The sequence below is a fragment of the Protopterus annectens genome, chromosome 8.part0 (assembly GCF_019279795.1).
Source record: "Protopterus annectens isolate FY-2018-M chromosome 8.part0, PAN1.0, whole genome shotgun sequence".
NCBI lineage: Eukaryota > Metazoa > Chordata > Ceratodontiformes > Protopteridae > Protopterus > Protopterus annectens.
This window is the reverse complement of record NC_056741.1, coordinates 348,956,775-348,984,759: the sequence shown is the minus strand read 5'-3', so window position 1 is coordinate 348,984,759 and position 27,985 is coordinate 348,956,775. Positions and strand designations below refer to the sequence as shown.

The following is a 27,985-nucleotide window of genomic DNA, read 5'->3' as shown; positions in this document are numbered from 1 at the left end:
GTGTAAGTTATAATACCCCTTATTGAAGATTTTATTTTTGCGACAGTAGTTTGATTTAATGAGAGTGAAAACTGGGAACTGTGGCAGTGAGCATGCCTTTTAACTCTTAACACTAGTGTTTTCTGAGCCAATGTGTTACAGTTGTAGCTTCTCTATTGCAGATGCTTAAATTGTTGGCCTGGGTGCTGAACATCAAGGAGTAGTTTTGAGTAGCTGGACCTACTTCAGAAATGTGTCAAAAATTTTGCTGATGTCTCTGGTACTTACATTTATTGTTTGATATTTGTATGTTTCGTGGCCTAATAACTTATATATATTGTCATTGATGGCATATAGTGCATTGCTCACTCAAGGACTGGAGATTCTGTACTTCTTCTCTTTATATGTATGTGAATTTTTTGATATTTTTGCAGAAGAAACAGACCGAGGTGTTGATCAGCTGGATGGCAAGGAGCGTTCCGAATCACCAGGGTGTGAGCAGAGTGATGCAGGCAAGGAAGAACAGCTGAAAGTTCGACTACCCACACGCTCAGACATGATCTGTGGCTATGCCTGTCTGAAAGGTATGTTGAATGTCAATTAATATGAAAGTAGTTTACTCAATGTCATGCTGAAAAAATGTGTTTTGTAATTCATGCATGCTGAAAAACTGAGTCTGTGCTATTTAGCAGAATTCATGTTTGGACAACTGCAATGTCTAAGAAAATAGATAAGTTGACAGTAGGCAAAGAAAGAAAGTTTTTTTAGGGATCTTGATTTCTTTTGGACTCCACTGAGGTGTTGGCTCTAGTCTTACTTAACTCATTGTTTACCAGTCTGACAGGGGTTAAGAACATGCACAGAAGTATAAAGCACAAGGATTATGATCAGCGCTGTCGTCATAACTGAGTTGTTATATATTTGAAAAAAGGATGCAAGGAATTCACCTCAGTAACAATATGAAGAAAAGCCTGAGCGGTGAATCTTGGCATCCATTTCAAGTTATTATCGAAAAGGTACAGTCATAATTATTGTAGCACACAAAGCTTTACCTACTCCATGTACTGCCAGTTACACAGAAAAGTATAAGCGAGTCAAGCAGTTTACAGCATTGAAAGCTGTAAAACACTTAATGCTGCCACATGAGTCTTTGTAGTACTTGGTGCTTTTAACTGATGAAATGTACTACAAGATGGAAAGACAAAAGTGTAGGAAGTTGAAATGATTTACAACCATGACATCTGAAACGCACTCAGAGCTGCTCATACGCAGTCAAAAGCTAAGTGTATCCGATTCTGTAAAAGCTTTAAAAGTTGTAATACACTGTACACTGCACATACAAAAAGAAATTAGTCAATCCAAAGTGTATCACAGCCTTTATAACTGTTTGAGCTGGCTGCTGTTTTAAGTTGTAGCATAACATCGGTGCTTAAGAGCACTGACGCTTACCAAAATTATCTTCTCCACAAAGTGGAAACAGTTAAGGGTCTCAAAGAATATTCTGTAACATTTGTTCATAGTCCATGTCATAGATTATTATTAGTGGAGGAAAAAACATTTAGGCAGTTTGTACCCGTGTATTATGGGTTATGAATGAGATACTAAACTAACTGCCTAAATGTTTTTTCCTCCACTAATAATAATCTATGACCCGGATTTTGAACAAATGTAACAGAATGTTCTTTGAGACCCTCAACTGTTTCCACTTTGTGGAGAAGATCATTTTGGTAAGGGGTACAGGATGTTTGGACCCCAGTAAAAAAATGTAACATAAGTGAAACCGAAGCACATCAAAGCAAAAATAGAAATGAAAGAATGTCTAAACATTCTTAAAATTTGTTTAGAAAGTATTTATTTTCTGTTTATTTGCTTCAACTACACTTACTTTAATCTAAGTGTAAATTTGAACTTTAATTATATATACAAAAACAGTAAGTGCCAAAAAAAAGTTTGCTGACTAATCCGGAAGTTCACGGCATTAACTAGTCCGGAGTTTCCGTATAATGATAACGTCATTGTTACATAAAAATAAAGAAAATTAGCGATAAAACAACAAGTAAGGATTAAAAATAAATTATATTTAAAAATGAAAACATAATGGGCAGTCATTTTGACAGATGTCTGCTTTGATGTTCTGTTTCCCTGCTGAAGTTAATGGGCTGTGGGTGTAAGCTGTAGAGGCACTGAGCATTGTGATAGTGAGGTGGATGTTTGGCCTTAGAGTTGCACTTATAAGCTTTGAACTACTTGTTGATACTTTTTACAAATAAATTCTTGAGTCGTTAAAAACAGTGTTTTACTTAAGAATGTTTGTGCACTGTAGATGGATTAGACTGTATTGTGTGTATGTTTGTCTTTGCACTCTGCAATCAAGTCAAGTCCTCTGCAGCACTACACATTATCAATGTTGCTGGAAATCAAGAATTTACATTTACTCAAACATCCATATCCACTTTCCTGAGGTTCTGATGTGCTTTGATGGTACACTGTGGGAAATGGCGAAAATTGCATGTTGCTGCTTGAGGTTTGGTGGTAGTATAAATGTTCAAGATGAAGAAGGCATATTAACCTGAATAAAAAATTGATTTCATTTAATTGTAAAAAAATTATTTATAGTAGATAATAGATTAGTTAACATATCAACATAATATAAAATAAAAACAAATATTTGATGGAAAACATGTTATAAAGTAACAGTAGTCATAATATGTTAAAACATAACACTAGTTATTGTATATTAAAGATTTAAATGTTATATTTATATGTTATATTTATACCAACCAATGTAATTAAAATATTAATAAAAATATATTTACAGTGAAAAATTAACAGTGTTATTATTGAATAATTGATTAATAATATATTTACAGTGAAAAATTAACAGTGTTATTATTGAATAATTGATTAATAACTTAATGATAAAGTATTTAAAAGAATATATTTGGGGTCAAGCAGTCCAGGATCGGACTGTCTGCTAAAAATCCCATATACAATACATATAAATTTATACATGGAATTGTATAGAAATGCACTGGGGTCGAACTGTCCAGGGGCAAACAGTCTGGGGTTGAATAGTCCTGCTTCCGTACTGCTCATATGGAGGCAGCATTGCTAGCAGCCTTCTCCATTTTTTGTTGCCATTGTCACCTTTTTACTTCTCTCAATAACACCAGGGTAATTTCACCTGTGCACTGGATTGCACTTCCTGATTGTTTGCTACTTCACAGAATTTTAATAAAAAAAAAAGTTGGTGTGAATCTGGTAGGTTGTTGACCTTTCTGTTAAAATAATGAAGAAACAGTTACTTCTGTTTTGAAAATGGAAGTCAGGAAGCTTGACAAAAAATAGGAGAATAATTATAAAGCAGTTAAATGTGAATCATCAAAGAAAGGGTCAAAAGAACTTTAGTGTTTTTTCCATTGAGGAGACTATTAATACTCAGCTCTTCAAAATGGGTATATGACATCATTATTAAAATTACCAAAAATTGCCCTCCACAACCTTGGTGCTGTCAGGAGATGAGAACTTAGCAGTACCTTATTCACTATCTACATTGGCATTCCTTGTGATTGTATCAGATACAGGCACCATAACATTAGATGAACCCAGGACTTCAGCAGTATTTAACCAAGCTGCACCCACTGTTTCTACAGCTGACTTGACTCTTGTCTTGATGTTATCTTTCTTTGACTGTAAAACCCTTGCAAGGTAATATTTTAATTTGATGTAGGAAACCATGGTGAAACAGCAGGGCCCAACACTAATTTGCAGGTGGGCAACTAACAGTTGGTGGATGAAACATAAAAATGCAACCTTTGCATATATCTGAGAAAGTTCAAAAAAGCAAAAATAAAATGATTGTTTTACCTAGTGCATTCATTAACAATGAGGACTTTTGCAGATAGGAATCTGATGATGAAAATTCTTTCACATTACTCCATTTCTCCTCTGGAATATATTCATTTTGTAGATACTTTAAATGTTATTTGAGAATGTTTCATGTAATATGTAGTGAATATCTCATCCCCAAATAAGGACTATCAGATGTCCAAATATGGCGAGACTCCCCGATTCTAAGTAAACAGTGTCACCACATACTTGGCCAAGATGTTTTGAAAGCAAATAGTGCCCAGGTTCACAGGCACCAATTCCAAAAAAGGTCAGTGGAATTTGCAGGTAAGGCAGGTCATGTTGCTGCTAAGGCACTTGCGTAGCCCACATGGTTTCATATCATTGTTCCTCCTTAGAGCAAATACAGAACAATTCTCAATCTGTCACAAACAGTAATAAATGTAGTAGCTAAAGTGGACAAAGTTTTGAGAAGCATGTGAAGATGTTACCAGACTTCATTGTTTCCACTGAGCGTTGCTCAGTGAAAGCATTTTCTGGCCAAACTCCATTGATATTGTGTTTCTGATGTAAGCGTAGTGATTAGTTTCACATCACTGTAGCATACTGAGACAGCCATAAATAAGCTCCATCTCCCTGATGTTTTGCCAGGTGCATTTGTTGCACAGACAAGTGAAACTATGTATGTTGTATTTGCATCTGTAGAATGACAGAATGTGTGTGGTGACAGGGAAGAAGTACAACTTACTAATGTAGCATGATAGCTGTGTATTGTACTTGAGACAGACAAGACACTAGTGTAACTTGCAGCTTGTAGTTGTGGGTGATGGCCGTCATGAAGTCATGTTCAGTGTAGAACTCTGGTGACATTCCCTAGATAAGGCGATTGCCATCCTTCGTGTTGTGTTCTGTTCCCTACAGGATAGCGTGGTGGGTATTTGTATAGTTTTGCTCACTTTAGAAGGTGTACATTTTGATGGACCTCATTAAGGTAGCTTGACATTACTTCATCCAGCGTTTAGTTTCTAACAGTGGATTAAGCATGGGATCCTACTGCATGGCTTCCCAGTGCTGAGCAACTGGTCATGCCAAAGATCCATTCACTTCAACCTGGGGAAGATCGAAGCATTTTGCAGGGTTCTGACACCTTTTCAGTAGTTTTCAGTCAGGTTGTCTTCATATTAGAACGGTCAACATTGCAGTATTGTAATACATAAACCAGCAGAACCCAGATGCTTGCCAATGTGTAAAGAGGCAGTTAGTTTGGAAATGGGCCTTGTAATATGAGATAGTAAACTAAATAACCAATGTTAGAAGAAGCAAGCCAGGATCCACGAACCAGTATTTATTGAGCGCTTTTGTTTTTTGGAATAAAAAACTTCATCAGAATAAAACAATTACAAATGAACAGTGACTGACCCAACTTATATAGCAATCTTACTTACAAAAATATTAATTAGCAATCAGCTTGAAGGTGTAATCTCTAAAACACGAATGCAATGAATACATACTTTGAAATACATATAATATATAAAATACATGATCTGTTATAAACATATATGTAAACTCACAGGAAACATTTCATTATAAATTATATAAATATTTGCTTATATATAAAAATAAATATATATTATGAACTGCATATTAATCACATATATCCTTCAGCCCTTAGTCTAAGTATAGGGCTGATGGAAATGTTACTATTAAGGCCTGGGTATTCGGTAGCAATAGTCCTCATCTGCCACCTTAATTCATAAAACTCTAAAAAGTCACTAACTGGACCCCCCCGTATCCCCCATTGATACCTGCTCTAAAACTGTGAACTTAAAATTGTGTCCCTCATTATTATTAATGTGGGCTGCCAAGGCATTTGTAATGTCCAGCTTCCTGATGTCATAGCAGTGCTGATAGACCCTACTTCTAAAGGCATTGATAGTCTTGCCAATGTAAAAACATGGACATAACTGGCAAAGGGCAAGATAAACTACAGATTTACTGTTGCAACAAAATTTCTTCTTATATAAATATTTCCCATAATTAGGAATATCAATCTCAGTGCACTCCATGATATGTTTACATTGAAGGCAAAATCCACATTTCAACATACCCCCTACTTTAGTGTCAATAATGTTGTTTCTCTCTTACATATTTTGAAGGGAATATCCTTCTGATAGACAATTTTTGGGGCCTTCCCCACTATTTCAAGATAATCTTGACTGGTGTGAAATAAGTTCCTGTTATACTGAATAATCTGGGTGATGTCAGTGAATTGTCTGTTAAACTTAAAGATAGCTGACCTGTTAAAGTCAATTCCTTCCTTGGGTAAACTTTCATTTTGAATAATACCTTTACCAAGTAAAGGAAAATAATACCCCCTATGCCTTTTATCTATAACTTCCTGTAAAATAGGTTTCAAAAACGATTCAGGGTAACCTCTTTGCAAAAGCATGTTCTTCAATACTTCAATTTAGTGTAAGAAATCCTCCCATTCAGAAGTCATATGGGCCAAAGCAACAGCTTGGCCCTTTACCAAGGATTTCTTCTGGTGTAGTGGATGGAACTGTTAAAGTGCAGGAGGGTATTAGAGTAAGTAGGTTTTCTAAATAGTGTTGTTGTAAAGTCTTTTTTATGCTCATTTTTCTTGATGGTGATATCCAAGTAGTCTATTGCATCTTTCCGTACTGTATACGTAAAATCTAAAAAAATCTGTACTTTGCTTTATGTACGACAAAAAGCTGTTAAGCTCTTCCATGCTACCATGCCACAGGATAATGAGTCATCCAAATATCTGCCATAATACTTCCACTATTGAGCATATTGGCTATTAAAAATTAATTCTAGCTCCCAAATGGCCAGAACAATATTTGCAAATATAGGGGCACATATAGCCCTCATTGCTACACCCTTGCATTGTTTGAAGAGCTGGGCTTCAAATACTATGACATTGGTGTCTAGAACCAATTCCATTAAGGTTCTAATAGTCCTAACAAGCTCATGTCTGATATTGGTGTACCTACATAAAAATAGGTAAAACCACTCTACATCCAGTTCATTCGCTACCGAATACCCAAGCCTTAATAGTAACATTTCCATCAGCCCTATACTTAGATTAAGGGCTGAAGGATACAAGTGAATAATATGCAGTTCATAATATATATTTATTTTTATATATAAGCAAATATTTATATAACTTATAATGAAATGTTTCCTGTGAGTTTACATTTGTTTATAGCAGATCATGTATTTTATATATTATATATTTTATGTATTTCAAGATATGTATTTATTGTATTCATGTTTTAGAGACTACACCTTCAAGCTGATTGCTATTTAACATTTTTGTAAGCAAGATTGCTATATAAGTTGGGTCAGTCACTGTTCATTTGTAATTGTTTTATTCTGATGAAGTTTTTTATTCCAAAAAACGAAAGTTCTCAATGAATACTGGTTCGTGAATCCTGGCTTGCTTCTTCTAATATTGGTTATTTAATATGAGGTAGTAGTTTATATTCTGTATTTACTGAACCAGTTACTAGATGTGTTATGGAAAAACAACTTTTGTGTGTTAAATGAAAGCTAATTAGGTATGAATTTCAATAGATTTTGGAAAAGTGGGGTGTCCCAGAAGTGAATCTTTTGCTACACATTACAAGATTCAGGTCAGAATTTTGTGCTTTCGTTCTTCATGAGATGCTTTGCAATATAGTTTGTTTATTTTGGTGCTTATATCCTAAACACTGTTACAGAACTAAACAAGACTCATAGTAGGAGGAGAACCAGTATAAATATATACTAAAAAGTATATACTAATATATAAAAAGGGGTGTCAAAATAATTTGCATGCCAATAGAGTGAAAAGTAAAAGAAATAGCTAATTGATAACACTATAGTAAAACGAATAATCGTTTAATCTGGAAAATCCAAAAACCTTCATTTGCCAATAGAAAAAGTATGTATTTGGCAGTCTAGTAGTTTATTACTTTACCCAAGATGGAAACAGTTCAGCATCTGTTAATGGGACAGAATCCAGTCATCTGGACAGGCTGTGAGGAATAAGAGAAACAGGAACCATGCTCACGCCAGCTATTCATATGCAGCAGTCTGGAAAACTTCAACTGTATGGCATCACAGAATGAATTGCGAGCTCCAGGTGAGTGAACAGATGATTCAGAAGCAGACAAAGTATAGCAGGACCATATGGCAGTTTGCTGCAGAAGTAGTCTGTCAACAAACCAAATTCTTAAACTGCCAGAGAATTTGTCAAGCCTCTTGCAGGATATGCCTTACTTTTGCACAGTTCCAGTAAGAAAATTTCACTACCAGGCAAGTGTACAGGCAAACTGTGCATATTTACTTTTCCAGCACTTTTTGCAGTGTGACACAACTTTAATACCTCATTACTGCACACAGTTGTGAATGCAAGCATTCCAAAATCAGTCCTGTGGGATACGCCTTTCTCTCCATACCACAATTATTATACTCAAGACCGATTTCCCTCCTAATTCACCCAACATCTTGATTATATCTGCTGTGACTTAATTTTTGTTAGTTCTGTCCTTACTTCTTCTAGGTTCTGTTTACTCTTTCAGTTTAGACTGTTCTTGAGGCAGTACAGGGCCTGTGGGATTTTCTACAACTGCCTTTCATGTCCTCTGGACTGGTGACCATGTTACTGCTGTCATCAGTTATGAATTGTGTGTTCTGTATCTTTCTGTGTTTGCTTTACAATCTGCTAAAGGTTTTGTGCCATCCGCCATCTGATAGAGCTACTCTGACACCTTGCTCTCTGCCACTGCAGCTTCTGTCTTAGCAATATTTTTTCTTAGCCAGGTCTGTTATTTCTGTGTCCTACTTCCTTTTCATAACTTCTAAGCCTCTGCATTCCACCACCAGTTTTCCTTATGCACTTTACTTACTTACCTAGTCCAACCACATTACCTATTCCATAGTCTTCATTTTAACCCCTGCTATTCTGTTTGACTCCTCCTCTTTCTCCTTTTTACTGAGGTGCTAGAGCCATTAGTATTTCCTTAAACTCCCTTGCTTTCTCTATAGTCAACTTCCAGGTTTACAGCTAAGTTTCTGACCTTAGAACCTTCTCTCGTCGTTGCTTGGACCTGATTGTGGCCACCAGTAGTTTATGCTGGGGTGGGTGGCAGTTTCTCTTGGGATGACTTTGCAATCTCTGGTTGTACTTCACTGCCTTTCCTTGCTAAGATGACATCTACCTGTGTTAGTTTGTTGGCTACTCTTACATGTGATCTTGTAACTGTGTATTTTGACAAATCGTGTGTTGGCCACCATCAAGCCATTTGCCAGACAGAAGTATGGAGTGGCATCTCCTTTATTACTGTTGCTTTGCTCCACCCGTGTGGACCCAGGCAGTACTTGTATGTTGTTATGCCTGACCCAGTTTGGGTATTCTGCACATCACAACATTTGGGTCAAAACATTTTGGTGTCTCATTCCTTGTGACACAGTTTTGTGAATAGATGCTTTCTCTTTTATCTTGAGTCAAAGTTAATTTATTCAATTCCGCTTATTTCCTTGGATTGAAAAGGGAGTTATAAGCGTAAGACAAGGCCAGTCTGATGCTAATATATCCCCCTTTGGCCAAGGCATCCATGATATTCCCTGCTGATGTGCCTGATGACTGTTCCACCATTGCCTTTACCACTTCACAGATCCTTAGTCACATGATTCCAAGGCAGTGTGCTGCAATCTTTTCTGAAAATAATTATCCTGGTGGATCTAGGAAATAATGCCTTATAGCAGCTTATTTCCCCCTTCAGTTTTTAATATCTTAAGGGAAGCCAGAAAAAGCCAATGCAAGAATATATTACATTCAGAAGTAAAAGAGATTTTTTTAGGTTACGTCAGAAGGCCAGGATCCATTCATTTGCCCCACAACACAGTTAATAATTCTCTGATTCATTTATTTGATTTAAGTTTGACATACTTGTCAGTAAAAGTTCATATCTGAACAATATCTTATTTTGTACACTGTTACTGTTAAGGTTTTCCTTAAAGGAGTTGATCTAAAATTGCCTAGAAAGCCTATTTCTGTCACTTGAAATGTGAATGTTGGGAGCAGACTTTACTTCTGTTTGATCCAGCACATGCTTAGTATTCCTTAATGAAAACTGTACCATAAAACACAAACTGGTCTTTCATGCCAAAGGATGTATTGTCAGTGACTGTCAGTATATACAACTTCCATTTTTTTTGCATGACTGCAAAGTTGAAAATCCTTTAATGTCATACTAGGAAAATTAATTAATTATGATACTTGAATTATTCAGAGAAGGGAAATAGGGCCTATCCGTCTGTAGTGGTTGGCTCACTGCATTACTTTTTATGACAATAGGGCCTACCAATCTGTAGTGTTTGGTCCACTGCATTGCTTTTTATGTCAATAGGGGCTACCGATCTGTAGTGGTTGGCCCACTGCATTGCTTTTTATGACAATAGAGCCTACCAGTCTGTAGAGGTTGGCCCACTGCATTGCTTTTTATGACAAGTATACTAAACATTTACAAGGTATAAGAGTGCATTCTAGTAGGGCATCAGCTATGTTTGCTGCCTATTTCATAAATATTTCTGTATAAGGTATTTTAGAAGCTCCCAGTTAAGTTCCGTTATGTTAAATAAAGTGGAACAAAAGCACTAAATCTTTTTCGTGGTTATCTGACTCTGTGGCTTAGCGTTGCTGCTCTGAGGTGGCTGTTTTGAATTTATGATTTAGTCCTTGGTTTGGTGTGGCTTGCGTGGTTTTATTTATGTGTAGGTAATTGCAATAATAAAGCTAAATGCCATCTCCTTAAGATTACTGAACATACCATTAATGGTTTTGGGCGGCACAGTGGTGCAGCGGTTAACGTTGTCGCCTCACAGCAAGAGGTTCTCCGGTTCGATTCTCGGCTGGGGTGCCTTCTGTGTGGAGTTTGCATGTTCTCCCTGTGTTCGCGTGGGTTTCCTCCGGGTACTCCGGTTTCCTCCCACATTCCAAAGACATGCATCTGGAGCATTTCTCCCCGGGCCTCCGCTGAAAACAGGCTCTGTGGAACCTAGTCGGACATTCCCGGTCAACAAATGTTAAATAAAATAAATTAAAATAACATTTTTACAGGTAGTTAGATATTTGCATATCTAAGCACTTCTATTGGTTCATTACCTCTCAACTGTACAGATTTCTGCAGACTGTCCAGATTTTTGCCCCGTATTTATGGTCTGTTTCTCATAAAATTATGGGTTTCTGGCAAATTATTGAGGGTTGAAGAAAAAAAAATGACAGATATTTGAGTTTCAGACTTAATACCCTTGACAAAATTCATACTAATGCAAAACCTGTTATTCTGTCAACTTTGTTAGCAGTCGCTTGACATACTAATTGCATGTCAAGTGTAGGTCTGTGTTCTGTGTCCTTCACTGCAGTTTTATCTTTATGAATACTTTTTCTGATCTCTTTAATTGTCAATACAGGGACTGCAGCTATGAGGAACACCAAACGAGGCTCGTGGTTTGTGGAGGCAGTGACTTCAGTATTCACGGAGCATGCTAAGGATACCCACGTGGCTGATATGTTGGTCAAGGTAAGAAAGGCATGGTTAGAATATTTACTGAGTGTGTTGACCTTTCAAACTCCACATAGTTATATATATATAGATGTGAATTATTTAGGCTACTGTTTGTTAACCAGGTAGGTGGGCTAGTCAGTGGATCATTTCATTCATGTCCGTAGCTGTAATTTTCATCTTTGTTGCCTTGTTGCTGTAAAGTAAAAGTGGAAAACTGAAATGCATGTGAATTAGTAAAATGCTTATTTGTGCAGCATTTTCAGAATACTGCTATTATTTTTTATTTTCAGAATACTGCTATTATTTTTTTTTTCTGTTTTTCAGATTTTGAAGTTTAGTATAATTCACTAAAATTTGCTATCAGTGATCCTTTGTGATGGATTTTTTGGTTGGGTTCATTGTTTCCATTAATCATTACTGAGCAAAACTTCAGACAGCTACCATACTCGGAAACAGTTATGCACCTATTCTGATGCATGCCACAGTGGCATATACTAGATACTTAAGTGTATCTGTGGTTGCATCTTCCAGCTCTTTCTGTCATGTAGAGTTTGGATTTCGATCCTTCTGTAGTTTTTAAAGTTTCCTACTTTCATTACCTAGTAATGCCACAATATGTCAGTGTAGCCATCAAGTTTCCAGCTAAAACCTGCAGAGACTTTGCCTTTGCTTTCTTAGAGAGGACTGTTGCATAAAACACTGCTATGAGTGTCAGAGGTTGTCTCGACCATTTATCATCTCCAAAGCTAAACTTTTTACTGTGCCTTTCATCTCAAAAATGGCAGCTGTTAACTCTTCCTCAGGCAGGGTCCAGTAGAACAGTCCATTTTGCAGCCCCAGACCAGAGTCACTTCATAGACATTGACAGTAGGTCATAACCTAACCCTGTTTTAAGTAAGTAAAAAGTGTCAAACCAGCCTTCCAGTCTTTGAAGGCAATAAACTCATCCTCCTCTAATGAGAACTCAAACCATGCCAGTCTTCTGCCCCCTTGTGAATCTTGGGGGGGGGGGGGTTAGGATACCAGTGTTTCTTAAATCCTATTTCAGTTAATTGAAAGGCCTGTGCTAACTGTCCTCATCCAAGGGGATGGGGGGGGGGAGGGGATAAAGAGCTTTAGAAGTCACGCTGGGTGTAGGGTTTTTGCAGGTCAAGAAGCTGTGGAGGTAATGACTGCAACAGTAAACGTGAACATCAGTATCTAACACAGCTGTACTCTTCTGTGTCTGTCGTCACATGCCATAATGGCCTCCTCCACTGGGTGAACAGGCTGTTGGAGGTCCAGATGAAACCTGTTAGTTCTGTCAGCAGCCCCATGTGTATTAACCTCTAGAGAGCCTTTTACTCCCCCCTTTACCACAGTATCCAAATACCAGATAGTTCTGTCTATCCCTGATCATCACAGTCATTTCTGTACTGCACCCTCAGGCAGATGTCTCCTTTCCCATTCTTTCTTAGTCTGAATCCTACCTTAGTACTCTTAATTATCATCTGTTTCCCCCGAAACTAGCAAGCCCCTGGATGGGCTAGCATTCAATCCACACATTTTCCCAGGTAAGTTAGACCACAACTTTGGTTACGTGTGCTTCTCCTAATGTGAAACATGTACCTGTACATCTCATTGTGCACCCACAACTCATTGTGTCAAGAGTGTCACATTAGAGGAGTTGTTCTCCTGTACAAGAGTGAATTTTCCCTTTATCTGTTGTACCTTTGAGCTGAAAAGCCTTCCTAGACCACCTTTAATCACTACATCCTTCACTGTACATCTCCAATTATTCATTTATTTGTTTTATGTATTGGGTAGGTGGGCTGTTCCGTGAACCATTTTATTTTGTAATTTTACAGTCTATAGCCAAATAAATGGAGTAGTCACACGAGTGGGCCATTAGGCAGTAATAATTGCTTAAAAAAGACCCTTAAGAACTGCTACGTTTCCTACTATGTATGCCCCTCTCCATCATCCATCTCTTTTGGTTGACTAGTTATAGTAGTGCCTCAGGAGTCTCCCCCCGTATAGCACACCAGAGGCTGTTTACAATCACTGCCACCCCACAAGTTGTACATGAGATCTTGATACTTACTGGCACATTGTATCATCTTGTTTATATATAGAGAGAGAGATATATATCAATTATGTTTCACCACAAAAACTGCTAGTATGCATGAATAATATATTACTGATGTTAAATCATATCACACGTGGCAATATCAGTTTACAGATGTTCTTCGTGTTTCACTGTTGCAGTCATTACATTTTGGTAATCTACTGGCAGGTTGCCCTCAGTCGGCCTGATTAACAAAGTCTTGGGTCCTACGTCGGTTGCTGTCCCTTCTTCCATAATGTCAGGTTGTCAGGGGTATAAAACATGCAGCCGACACCATTTTCATCAGTCTTTCTTGCCGCGCGGTGCCCAAAGCAGAAGCAGTTCGCAAGTGCCGGTCAGCCAACTCCTGAAATTTTCGTTTTCGAGTTTCAGAACCAAAGTCTTCAACCTAAAGCGAAGTACCCCATTGGGGAAACCTTTTCTTGCTCCTTACTGATGTCAGTAAAAATTAATAATTGTATTACTTATGGGAAGCAAATACCTCATAAGGATTTTCATTTGTACTGTATTCCTTGTCTAGGCCCTGACCACAACGTGCCTTGCTGTCGGTTTTGTGCTAAATTTAATCAACGCACTATTAAGCATCGGTATATTTTTGCATCTAAATATTTTGGCTCAAGATTTAACTATCCAAAAATGTCGTCGGTTAGCAATCAGACTACCGGAATACACAAAAAACGCAAAGACAGACAGACCGTCGAGGTCCAAAACCGACGACGAAGCTTCTCCTAAGCCAGTCACCGGTTCACCAGTACTCAGTGAGACGCTTTTGCAGCCCCTGATACCCGCTACTTTTGATTCACAGGCCTCTACTGAGACCCATTCGGAGTCCGGTATGCCACGAGACACTTTAAGTATTGAACCCGCGAATGTCTCTACCTTAGATGGGTCCAGAGCTGCTGAGCAGGCACCGGCTTCTGAGGGTGTTTTCAGGCCTAAAGATTTGTATATTAAACCGACAGTCTTCAAAACCTAGGCGAAAATCAACTTCTATGTCTAAAAAAATGACGCTTGGGCCACGTGCACAGGCCCCTATGCCTAAAAAACAAATGATCAAAATGGCTGAGGATTTAATTACCTTGATCAGGGGTTCCCATCCCCCTCCTGCTAAGAGGCCTAGGCAAGGCACTGATTATGAATCATCAGATCAGGTTTCTATTTCATCTGATACCTCTTCTGATCAGGAATGATCTATTCCACCTTATGAGGACTCTGATGCAGAAGAATCTATCCCTTCTGCTTCTCCTCCTGAGGATTTTTCTTTTGGAGAAACTTTGCATACCTTAAGGGAACATTTTCACTGGGAGAGTCAGGATTTTTCAGAATCCAAAAAGAGGCTTAGGGATTTCCTCCTTTTTCCTCAGCATAGGCCTTTGGCTATACCTCCTGTTCCAGACATGGTTGATGATGTTTTCTCAGAATCCAGCATGACTCCTGATTCCCTGCCTCCGGCTCCTAGTAAGCCAGACAGATATTACAGGGTTCCCGACTCCCACAAATTCCTTTTTAAAAACCCTACTGCTGACCCTGAAACCATTTATCAGGGTCCCAAGGGTCTTAAGGCTTCTACTGCTAAAAATCCTACTCCTTCTGATAGAGACTCCAGGGCGCTGGATAGATGGGTAAGAAGGTTTACACGTCTGCAACCTTGGCAATCAGGGCTTTAAACTGTCAATTTCATATGCTTAAATATCAGCAGCATGTCATGGGCTTACTCAAACAGTATGTCATACCTTCCTCCGTAGTACCTGCCTCAGACACCTTATCTACTGTCTCAGCAGAACTGTCAAATTCTGCACACTCCGTTCCAAACTCTGAATATTGCAGCATGGCTAATCAACTAATTTCCCCAGCTACATCTCTCAGCAAACCTGTGATGGATGTCATTTTGGAGGCTAGAAGGCCTAGTACTAGAAAATCTTATGCTGATAAATGGAAAAGATTCTGTGCCTGGAACCAGGCACAAGGAATAAGCACAGCAATGCCCAATATTCCTCAGATTCTGCAATATTTAACTGAGATGCTTCACAAGGGCCTATCTTTTTCTTCCATAAAAATCCATGCCTCAGCCATTTCACCTCATTACAACACAGATCCTCCCCTCTTTTCTCATCCCCTGCTAAAGCAGTATCTTAGAGGGGCAAAAAATTTAAGACCTCCCAGGAGAGCACCAGCTCCTGCATGGGACCTCAATTTTGTGTTGGAAAAGCTCACCCTACCTCCATTTGAGCCAGCTGCTACTGCAGACATAAAATTTCTCTCTTGGAAGACGGCTTTTCTGTTAGCAATCACTTCAGCTAGAAGGATTTCAGAACTACAGGCTGTCATGGCAGTGGAACCTTTTATTATTTTCTACCCGGACAGGGTGGCGCTCAGGACCAATCCATCCTTTATGCCTAAAGTGGTATCTAGTGTGGCTCTTAATCAAACCAGTCATCTGCCAACTTTTTTCTGAAATCCACAGAAGGGGGAGCAGGTTCTGTTTTCATTGGATGTACACAGACAACTAAGATTCTACTTAAACAGGACAAAATCTCTAAGAAAATCTGAGCAATTACTGGTGGCATTTGCTACAGGGGCAGAGGGAAAGGCTATTTCAAAGCATACTATTTCAAAATGGATAAGTAGTCGTATTCGTTTCTGCTACATGCATCATGGTAAACCTGTCCCCAAGGGGATCAGATCCTGTTCCACCAGGGCTGCATCTACTTCTGCAGCCTTTCTCAGAGGGGTTCCTACCAGAGACATTCTAGAAGCTGCTACCTGGAGCTCAGTTCATACGTTCAAACATTACCATTTACCTCTCTTCTCTAAATCCAGAGCAGGGTTTGCCACTGCTGTCCTGCAGGGCCTTATAGCTGCTCCTAATGCTGTATAATTCCTTCCTCCCAACCATAGCTTTGGGATTCTACCTAAATGTAATGACTGCAGCAGTGAAACACTAAGAACATAGTACAGTTGTGTACACTTACCATAGATGTAGATGTTCGAGTGTATTCACTGTTGCAGTCCTGGTTACCCTCCCGCCAGCCCCCTACTTTTCTCTTTTTATACCTCTTTCTTTTACTATGCTCAAAAGCCTTTTTGTTGTATTTGCTTTTATTTGGAGGTATATTTTGTGTGTTCTAAATTACGTGCGCATATATATATATAAAATATTTGCTCCCCACCTGACATCTGGGGCAAGAAAAACTGATGAAAATGGCATCTGCTGCATGTTTTATACCCCTGACAACCTGACGTCATGGAAGAAGGGACAGCAACCGACACAGGACCCAAGACTTTGTTAATCAGGCCGACTGAGGGCAACCTGCCAGCAGATTACCCAAATGTAATGACTGCAACAGTGAATACACTCGAACATCTACATTTATGGTAAGTGTACACAACTGTACTATTCTCCTCTTGAGCTCAGTTATGTACTGATGTTATAGTCAACTGTCCATACATTTCTAGAGTCCCAATGTTTTCAACAGCCACCCTTTGGATAAAGGCCTCCAAGAGAGACTTGAGTTTCTACAGTATTGTGTATTTGCAAAAGTAAATTAAATTATCATGTTTATTGGGCGCTATACTAGTAAGCCATTTCTGTTTTTGTAAAACTGGCATTCAAGGGCTTTTAGGCAGTACTTAGGAGAACATATGACACTACATTTCACTTAACTAGTTTCACCAGCCAGTGGGGTGCAGCTGTACAGTCCTTTACCATAGTGTCAGCATTTAACATAAGATATTTAAACATATGATTGAGTTCACTTCATGGTAATTATAAGTAAAATGCTTCATTTAGAATGGAAAATCCATATATCATTCATACATAATGAGTATTAACACATTTTCCCAGTTAGTAAATATTGTGTCAGAGTATCCTTCCATTTCTGTATTTAATACTGACTAATAAAGCATACACTTGTTAAGAATGTACTACTCTGTGAAAAAATGCCCCAGTGTGCATTATTTTACAATATCCTACCTAGCACTTAAATTGTTTTTTGACTAAGAAAGCTGCATAGTTCTTAGAATGAAATGCTTTGGCTTCAGGACATATATTCCTGATTAGTCGCACTGGTAAATAGTTCTTTCAGTGGATTCCTTTTGTAAAGGAGCTCTAGTTCCCTCCTTAACCCTCCTGTGGCTAACTGTAAATAGGAAGGGGTGTAAGCAGGGCCAGTAGGTCCTACTTAAAAATTAAGTTAATGGAAAATGCAGTCTGCAGATATTTGCTGTAATGGAATTCATGTTGCTTCTTTGACTCATGACTCATTCTACAGTCTTGCAACAGTAAGGAAAATGCATCCTCAGTGATCACTGAAAGTAGTTTTCGCTGAGCTTGTTTCACATAAACACCATCGCTAGTAGACTTTGTTCAAATGGCTGCCATTGTCATGATTCATAATTTGAACTTTTGAAGTTAAATGCTCTGTTTTAGGAAGAAGGTATAGAAAAATAATTCCTAAAATGTCTTAAAAATGACCATCCATTAGGAGACCATTAGGAGAACAGGTGTCTGTTCTTGGACCTGTGATCATTACATCTTTTCAGCGTGGTGGTGCAGTGGTTTGGTTTGTCACCTCACAGCAACAGGTTCTCCGGGTTGATTCTCTTTTGGGGTGCCTTCTGTGAGGAGTCTGCATGTCCTCCCTGCATTTTTGTGGGTTTCCTCCGGGTGCTCCTGTTTCATCACACGTTACAAAGACATGCGTCTGGAGCGTTTCTCCCAGGGCCTTCACTGAAAATTGGCTTGTTCCAAGTCGTACTTTCCTGTTAGACAAATGTTAAATAAATAAATAAAATTACTAGCATTCCTTTGTGTAGCAAGGATCTTGTGTACAATCCAGATCCTGATTCCTTGATCTTGTATCTGTGGATCCTTCAGATAGGTGACTATGTAGTATCCACTTTTGCTTGGAGGGACCCATCCACACTGGACTGCAGCTTCTTAAGAAGCAATTGAAATAGACAGCAGGAGAAATAGAGGTGGTTAATCCACCAAGGCATCTTTTAGGCCATACAACCCATATCTCCTCTTACCTACAGAATCTGAGGAAGCCCTGTTGCCATCAGCCTGTTTTATCTGTTCCCTTCCTTTTACATCTTCATCATAAAACTGTTTTTACATGCTGAGTTTTCACTGTCCATGCCTACCACCTCATTACAGTGTATTACTCTCCTCAGCAGGTTTTAATGCAGACCATTCACAGGCAGTAACCCACCCCCAGCCTAAGACTCTCTTAGAGGAGTTAAGACAGGTGAGAATTTGTTTTCAGGTAGATGTCTGCCAATCCAGCCAGACTTGCAGATCTTTGTTCATCTCTAAGGCAAAGCCATGTTTATCTGCTGGTGAAGATTTAGATATGTAATTCTGGTGTAAGTGGGACTGTTGGATTTGTGGTGATAAAAGATGTCCAGAATCCAGGTGCGACTCCCCTGCACTGGTCCAATAATCAAGGAGGCTCAATCCTCACCAGAAGCACCAGTGAGGGACGTGCACATTGGGAGGATGACAAGTACACACACAGTAAAGTACAATTCCTCTTAAGAGCACACAGAGATCACAGTCAGTCTGGGGCTGGTTTCTCCCTTTTTCTCCAGATCCCCAGTAAGACTCCCCACTGGCACAGCTATAGGGTGAAGTTCTCGCCTAGTGGTCAAGCCAAAACCTCCAGCTTCTCTCTGTCCAACCAGTGCTTTGTCTCCCTGCCAAAGTAGCTGACACACACAAACACACACTTTGAGATTTGATTTATATACGAACACACCGCCACTCCTGGGGAAGGCTGGCAGAGGTTCACTAGCTATGCCCCCTTCTGCCCAAACTATAAGGTAGTAATCACTGCCATCAACCACCCTTACTTATCAGCTACTATAAGGCCCTTCCCAAAGGGTGACCAATTCTGCTGTGTAATGTTACTATTATCCAAATTGTAAGTGTGACCAAAACTTTTAAAGCTATTTAGGAGTGGCCTGCGCAGTCTGACCAAATACATATGCAAGTACTCTAAGAGGTTAAATATCTCTAAACAAACCAGCCACAATTAATGTTTAAATATATTTAATAATAAAAGCAGAAGACAATACTCAATAACTCAATACAGTGACAACAGAGTTAAGAATAACAGGAAATATTTTAAAATAGCATTGCAGAACAGTTTCACATAAATAAAGAAAACATCTCAACTAATCTTAGTATATTTCTATCTCTAAAAGAAATACTATACCTAAGTCTTACTTACAGAGCAAGACAAGTGCTGATGAGAGAATGTTGTCAGATCCAAAAACAAATACAAAATGCACAAACTTACTCTCTGAGATAGTTCTTAAAATTACTATCAAACATTACTGCTGGGTTATCTCAGATTGCATCATTCTTTGTCCCCTCTGCCTTCAGTTCCCAGGCTAACAGAATTTAAAATTTAGCACCTCTGTGTCAAAAAAGTACTTATCTCTCAGAAGTTTGCCTGGAACTGGAAGTCGTAAAACAGAAACACTTTTACCTTTGAAACCTGTAATTATTTCCGTTTCCAGACAATAGAAAGAATTTCTAACTGCAGACATTGTTTCCTAGCTGAGATGAACACCATCATAAACAATTCACTTATTTTCTTAGAGTTTGCAAGTTAACTCTGTATGTTCCAACTGCTATGAAAACACACATTTGCACAGGCATATAATTTATACACATTTCTGCTCTTTTCCAGTAGGGTACACTGTGGTTATGTTCCTGAAGCTCAGCACATAACTTACAGTTTAACACACACTTCTGCACAGCAGTTTAATACACACATAACATATAGATGTTCTTCGTGTTTCACTGTTGCAGTCATCATATTGGGGTTATTCTTGCCAGGGTAGCCCTCGGCCGGCCCAAATACCAGAGACTTAAGTATTTCTGCATCAGTTGCTGCCACTTGAGGACTGATGTCAGTTCGTCAGTAGTATAAAGTGAGGCAGCTGACATCACATCAGTCTTTCTTGCTGTGGAGACCAAAGCAGAAGCAGTTCGCACAAGTGCCGGTTGGCCACCACCTGACTTTTCGTTTACCAAATTGAAGTTGAAGTCTTCTAAAGCCAAGTACCCTGTTGGGATCCTTTTTTCTTGCACTAACCGATGTCAGCAAAAGTTAATTGTCTCGCCTGTGGAAAGCAAATACCACACAGATACTTCCACTCTTACTGCGTCACTTGTTTAGGCCCAGACCACAACATCCCCTGTTGTCATTTCTGTGCTTTGTTCAACGCCAGAACTGTTCGTCATTGGGCCCTTATTGTAGCCAGATATTTTCGTTTACAGTCCTCGAATTCCGATATGGCTTTGGTAAGCCACTCGACAACAAATCTTCTGAAAAAATGTAAAGATAAAGACAGAGACAGACCACACGGGTCCAAACCTACTGACGACACTTCCTTTAAGCTAGTAGTCAGTCCTCCGGTACTCAGCGAGGCACTTTCGCAGCCCCTGATGCCCATTTCAATTTGATTCGCAGGCTGCTACCGAGACCCTTTTGGAGTCCGGTATGAGGCAAAACTCTTCTTTGACTAAGGATTCTATGGTCTTCTCTGCCTTGGTGGGTCCGGAGCCACTGAGCAGGCACCGGCTTCCGAAGAAGTCCTTCTCACTACCGAATCTCGGCACAAAACGACGTCGTCTTTCACGACTATTGTTCTTTCAAAAAATACTGAGTTTCTTAGGACCAGGTTTCGAACCACACCCAAGAAACCGACGACCCACTAAGGCGCCTGCTACCTTGCTTCAGTCTCAAATGCTTAAAATGGCAGAAGACCTTATCATTCTGATCAGGGAAGCCAAGTTACCCCCTCCAAAAGGAAAAGAGACCTGTCCCTTGTAGTTTTATCTGAACAAGAGTAAGATGAATCTGATGCATCTGACTATGAAGACGTGCAACCCCTCTCCACTTATGAGGATTCTAATGCAGAGGATTCCATTCCTTCAGCCTCTCCCCCAGAGGATTTTTCCTTTGGAGAAACCCTGCATACTTTAAGGGAGCATTTCCAATGGTAGAGTCAGGACTACCCTCAGTCTAAAAAGAGACACAGGGAAGATCTTTTCAACACAGACCCTTGGCCATCCCCACAATCCTGGATGTTGTGGAGAACATTTTCTACGAATCCAGCTTGACTCCTGACGCCAACCTCCTGCTCCCAGAAAACCAGACAGGTGCTATAGAGTCCCTGACTCACATAAATATCTTTTTAAAAATCATACAGCTGACCCAGAGGTCATTTCTCAAGGGCCAAAAGGGATTAAAGCAACCTCTGCTAAGAATCCCATCCCCTCAGACAGGGATGCCCGAGCATTGGACAGATGGGGTAAAAAAGTGTACACCTCAGCTACTGTTGCTATCAGGGCACTAAACTATCAGTTCCATATGCTGAAATTTCAGCAACATACCTTGGAACTCCTTAAACAAAAAATGTCTTCTTTTCCTGCTTGGGCAGAATCTAAAGATTTACAAGACTTCATGCATTCTGCAAGTCAAGTAACTAAACACACTTTGCACTGTGGTTTTGATGCCCTAGAAGCTTCTTGCAGTGCAGCAATTACTGGTTCTGTTATTAGAAGACCTGCATGGCTTAAGGAACAACCCCTGCCAGACCATATCAAATCTAAATTGTTGGATGCCCCCTTGCACAAAGATAACTTATTTGGTACTAAGGCAGAAGATGTCTTAAAAAGATAGAAGAAAAAGCAAAATCTATGCAAATGGTTAAGGATTTCTTACAGGTCCAGCCCCCTAGGTTCAGCAGGCATTGTCACTCCAAGCAATGATCATTTCCTGTTCCAAGTAAACCGTCCCAGCTTAGGCCACGAGGAAACAGACACCCCCAGACAGCAGCCCCAGGGAATTCAGAGATCAAAGCAGTGGACTACCTCCACTTCAAAATCAGGGAGTTCTAAGCCACCCCCTTATGTAAAGAACTCACAGTGACTCACCACATCCCCCACCCCCCTCTGTCCACCTTCACATACCCCTGGGAGGAAAACTCTCCTTTCACTCAAGCACCTGGCATTACCAAGGACCAATGGATTCTGAATATTGTGTCTCAGGGATACAAAATTTCCTTCCACACCCTTCCAACCCAAAAAGAGTTCCCAGATCTACCACCAAAGCAGTGGGCAGAGGCTCAAAAGCAAATCCTTTCCCTGCTCCCTATGAGGGCAGTAGAGCACGTTCCTGCAGGGCAGGTAGGCCAAGGTTTCTACTCCAGAGTTTTTATGGTGCCCAGAAAAGAGGGCATCTCATGCCCCATCCTCAAATCTATCCATTCTAAACACCTTCCTGGTGATCCCAAAATTCAAAATGCTCACCCTCCAGCAGCTGCTACCCATGCTGTCCATGGATGCCTGGCTAGCCACCGTAGATCTAAAAGAGGCCTACCTCCACAGTCCTATCAGGGGAATCATGCAGGAAATATCTCTGGTTCAGGGCAGGATCTCAACAGTTCTCTGCGCTTCCCTTTGGCTTCTCTACTGCTCCCACAGTTTTCACAAAATGTTTGGCTCCGGCCATTGCCTTTTGCAGACAAAAAAATATCCAGATTTTACCCATACATAGACAACTGCCTTATTCAGGCAGATAGCCAGGAAAAACTGTTCAAGCACCTGGCCTTTGTAAAGACCCTACTAACCTCCCTAGGGTACACAGTGAACAAACAAAAATCCAAACAGGTGCCCCACCCAAAGGATAATCTTCCTGGGAGCAAGTCTGGACACAGCATCCCAGATGGCATTCCTTACACCAGAGAAACAAATTTTCCTGACAGCCTACTTCTCTCAACTAACCACCAGGCCCCAGCTATCTGCAAGGAAGAATCCTGTAAGCTCTGGGGTTCATGGCATCTTGCATACTACTCATTCCATATGCCAGACTGCATATGAGGAAACTACAATGGTACCTAAAGAGCCTTTGGTGTCAACACTCTCAGGACCTGGAAACTATTTTACCTATAATTCCTTGCCTCAGAAAGGATTTTCTTTGGTGGGCAACAGCATGCCCGTCGCCCAGACCCTCACCACAGATGCATCAGACTATGCATGGGGTGCACACCTGGACGGCAGGTGCATACAGGGCCAATGGAGTCCACAGCAAATCCCTCTGGACATCAATCTAAAAGAGATGATGCCTGTGCAGCACGCCTTGATAGCTTTCAAGCCCCTTCTCTGTCCAGGGTTCTCCTGATCAAAACAGACACCACCACTGTGATGTGGTACATCAACAAGCAGGGAGGGACTCGCTCCTACCCTCTGTGCAGGCTGGCCATGACCCTTTGGCTCACAGCCTCTTCCATGCAACTACATCTGTTAGTACAATACCCGCCAGGCTCTCTCAACTCTCTGGCAGACCAATTAAGCAGAAATATTCTGGATCCATATGAGTGGCAACTCAACAGAAATACCTTCACCCTAATAACTCAGGAGTGGGGGAACCCCGAAGGTCGACCTCTTTGCCTCCCACACCAACCATCAGCTCAGCAAATTCTGCACCAGAGAACATCACTGCTTGGCTTGGAAAATGAATGCCCTGTCCTTCCCCTGGGTCAGTCTTATCGGTCTATGCCTTTCCTCCCCTACCTCTCATCTCCAGGGTACTGCTCTCAAAATAAGAGAGGAAAAACCAAGGACCATTCGTATAGCTCCAGACTGGCCCTGACAGCACTGGCACCCCTTTCTGTGTAGCCTGTCCCCACTGCCTCCTTGGCATCTTCCTCAGATTCCAAACCTCCTGACCCAGAGGGAAGGGGGAATTCATGCATCCCCAATTGCAGACACTCAGTTTGGCAGCTTGGCTTATTCCGTAGCCCCAACCCAATCTGCCATCCTCAGTAAACAGGTTCTGTATGTTATCCATGAGGCCAAACGTCCTAGCACCAGAAAGTCTGATGGAGATAAATGGAAAAGGTTCTGCACCTGGATCCAGGCTAAGGGAGCCAATATGGCACAGCCCTCCATCCCTCTCATCCTGGATTACTTAGCTGACCTGCTACACAGTGGCCTCTCCTTCTCCTGTATAAAAATTAATGCCTCTGCTGTTTCTGCTCATTTTCCCACTGAGCAGCCCCTTTTTCTCCCACCCTTTGATCAAACAGTTCCTCAGAGGGGCTACCAACCTGAGGCCCCCCCAGAAGGGCACAAACACCAGCTTGGGACCTTGACTTGGTCTTGGAAAAGCTCGCCCTGCCCCCTTTCATGCCATCTTCTTCTGCAAAGTTAAAATTTCTCTCCTGGAAGACACCATTCCTTCTGGCCATCACTTCAGCCAGAAGAGTCTCTGAGCTGCAAGCATTCATGGCTGGGGTACCCTTCATCATCTTCCATGCAGACAGTGTATCCCTCAGAACTAACCCATCCTTCATGCCCAAGGTGGTGTCCAGTGTGGCTCTCAACCAATCAATTCATTTGCCCACCTTCTTTCCTAATCCCCAGAACAAGGAGGAAAGGATTCTTCACTCCCTAGATGTGCACAGACAGCTCAGATGCTATCAGGACAGGACTAAATCCTTCAGAAAGTCTGGTCAGTTGCTGGTTAGCTTTGCCACAGCAAACCATTTCCAAATGGATAGCACACTGCATTCATTTCTGCTACAAACATTATGGAAAGCTTCCCCCCAAGGGGGTCAGGACACACTCCACCAGAGCAACCTCCACCTCAGCAGCTTTCCTCAGAGGAGTCCCTACCAGCGACATCCTGGAGGCTGCCACCTGGACATCTGTTCACACTTTTACCAAGCATTACCACTTGCCTCTGTCCTCCAGATCCAGGGCAGGGTTTGCCTCTGCAGTCTTGCAGGGCATACTAAACAGCCCCTAGTTTCCTTGACTACCTCCACCCATTTCCTCAGCTTTGGGAATCTGCCCAAATGTGATGACTGCAGCAGTGAAACATGAAGAACATAGTACAGTTGTGTACACTTACCATAAATGTAGATGTTGGAGTGTATTCATTGTTGCAGTCCTGGCTTCCCTCCCCCCATCCCCCTTTCTCTTTTTCTTCCTTGCTGTTCTCCTTCCTTACAAGGAACATATTGGTGTTTATTTTCCACTGCTGGGGGTTTTCCACCAGAGTCTGGCCTCCTACTTTGGGGGAACATATTAATATTCACAAATGACAGAATTATTTACAGAATTCTAGTTAGCTGGGCTGGCAGCCTCACACCAGGCATTGAAGATATAGTTCTCCCCTCATGAGTCTTTAAGATGCTATGCTTCTAACCTTTTTCTGATAGCTGAGAGTTTTTAGACCAATGATCTTCTTTATTAGAAACATCTGGTGTCTTTTTAGGTGTTTGATATGTCTAGCGAAGTACATCCCTATTGAAGCGCTGCACTTAACAATTAGGCTAATCAGTGCTGAAGATAAGGGGACAATGACCTCTAGATCTGGAAAATATCCCCCTGACAATTAGCTGCACTGAGTTGAGGGACTTTGACTACTGTCACTACGATGATCAAAAGTGATTGCATTATTGACTAAAGTTCCAAACTCCCTAGCAATGTTGTCATTTTGAAGTTGGATATTGTTAGTCTGCTGGGAGAGGGGTGGTCTACAATATGTTTCAATATTGCACTTTTTGCATTTAATTTGAGCCCATTAGTTTAGTACTAAAACCTATATACAGCACCATAATTAATATCCAGCTTAATACATAAAATCATTCATATTGCATTCTTTTCATTCTGTATCTTGCTCCTGCTGTCATAATAACCAGATGTAAATAAGGAAGACTTTGTATAATTTCTTTAGTCATGCTTCTTTTGTGAGTACATAAAATTATCACTGTTCTTGTATTCGATAAACAGTCAGCTTGACCGATGTACTCACTCACTGCACTCATCACACGTTTTTGCTTCATGAAAAGTCTCCTTCCCATTGCTGTTAAGTGTCATCTGTTTTATATTCTTTTTCAGTCTGTATCATAGCAGTGCTTCAGTTTAACATCACCTCAACCAAACATCAGAATAACAAGCAGGTAATGAGGAAACGTATATCCTCATTCAAACATCTTTCTCACATCCACCTAACATTACAGTCCTTTCAGTCAAAGCACCCTTAACACAAGTGATGCATTCATTTTCATAACAATAGGTATGATGTTTTTAATCTTCATTCCATTCATCACTGATGGGATATCTGTTCCGTCCTCGGAACCGAGTCGGCCTTATGCCAAGCTCGCGCCAACCACAAACTCTCAAACTAAGCTTTTACCCATGGTACACTTCTCCCTGTTACCTCAGATCTCGTTTGCCTCGTAGCCGTAAAGTCACGTCCCAAGCCAGCTTTTTACTGATTGTATTAGTCTTTCATATTTCTAAACTCTTATATGTCTTAGTCTATCGCTAGCCTTTTGCCCTCTATTACTTTTTGGTAATCTTGGTAAAGACAATATATATTCTCTTTCATAATACCCTGGTGGTAGTCCTTAGATACTGTTGCTGGTATTTTTCTAATTTCTCTCTCTTCCCCATTTTCTTCGCTTATAACCTGTGAGTGTCTGTGTGTACTGATTATGTCTGAAAAGAAAGGTACGTCAGGTTTTAAGCAATGTATTGCTTGTAATAGCGACTGTGCGTATTGTTTGAGGGTGCCACATCTCTCACTGCAGACCCCATGTTCTATTTGTAAAGGATTCCGTCATCGTACATTGAATGAGCGCAAAAATAAGTTAATTCTAAAGGTCCTCCTTAAGACGCCCTTTTCAGAGGCTCTTTATGCGACGGAGGGCTCTCCCCCTCCCAGAAAAGAAAGGAAAAGACCACACTCTGTACCTTCTTCACCCGCCAGTGATGTTGGGCAAGCCTGCCAAGTCGATAAAATTCTTAGTGTCTTCAGAACCTCGTAAATTTCTACGGCACTGTTGCAGTCATGACTGTAGGGTTCTCCCCTGCTGGCAGGCAGCCCCTGGTCGGCCAGAATCCCAAAGTCTGGGTCCGGTGTCGGCTGTTCAGCCATGCTACCTGACGTCAGAGCGCCAGGAGTACAAAGCTGACAGCCAACGCCATCTTCTCCAGTCTTTCTTGCCGTGCGGTGATAGCAGTTCGTATTTGCTGGTCGGCAGACTCCTGACGAATTTCACTGATTTACTTCGGACGAAGAACTTTCTTCTCCACTCAAAGCTAAGTACCCCGTTGGGGAAACTTTTTTCTTGCTCCACTCTGATGTCAGAAAAAGTTAATTGTATTTCATGTGGGAAGCAAATACCTCATAAGGATTTTCATTCTTACTGTACTCCTTGCTTGGGCCCTGACCACGACGTAGCTAGTTGTCGGTTCTGTGCTAGATTTAATCAACGTACAATTAAGCGAAGGTACGATTTTGCTTTTCATTACTTCGGTAGGCGCTTTAACTACAAAATGTCGTCGGATACGGTCCCGGCTACCAGAGTTCATAAACGTCGCAAGGATAAAGACAGGCCTCCGAGGTCCAAATCTGATGATATCGCACAAGCGGAGCCAACT

At 40.6% G+C, this 27,985-nt stretch overlaps 1 protein-coding gene across 2 annotated transcripts in view; it reads left to right on the top strand.

Annotated features, from left to right (window-relative positions):
* The window catches only part of CASP2 (caspase 2), a 672,789-nt gene that overhangs the window by 584,542 nt on the left and 60,262 nt on the right, over nt 1-27,985 (top strand). For both annotated transcript variants that reach the window (XM_044079856.1, XM_044079857.1), the window contains 2 exons: nt 414-563; nt 11,311-11,420. In XM_044079856.1, the coding sequence (XP_043935791.1) occupies nt 414-563; nt 11,311-11,420 (260 nt within the window). The remainder of the gene's footprint in view (nt 1-413; nt 564-11,310; nt 11,421-27,985) is intronic.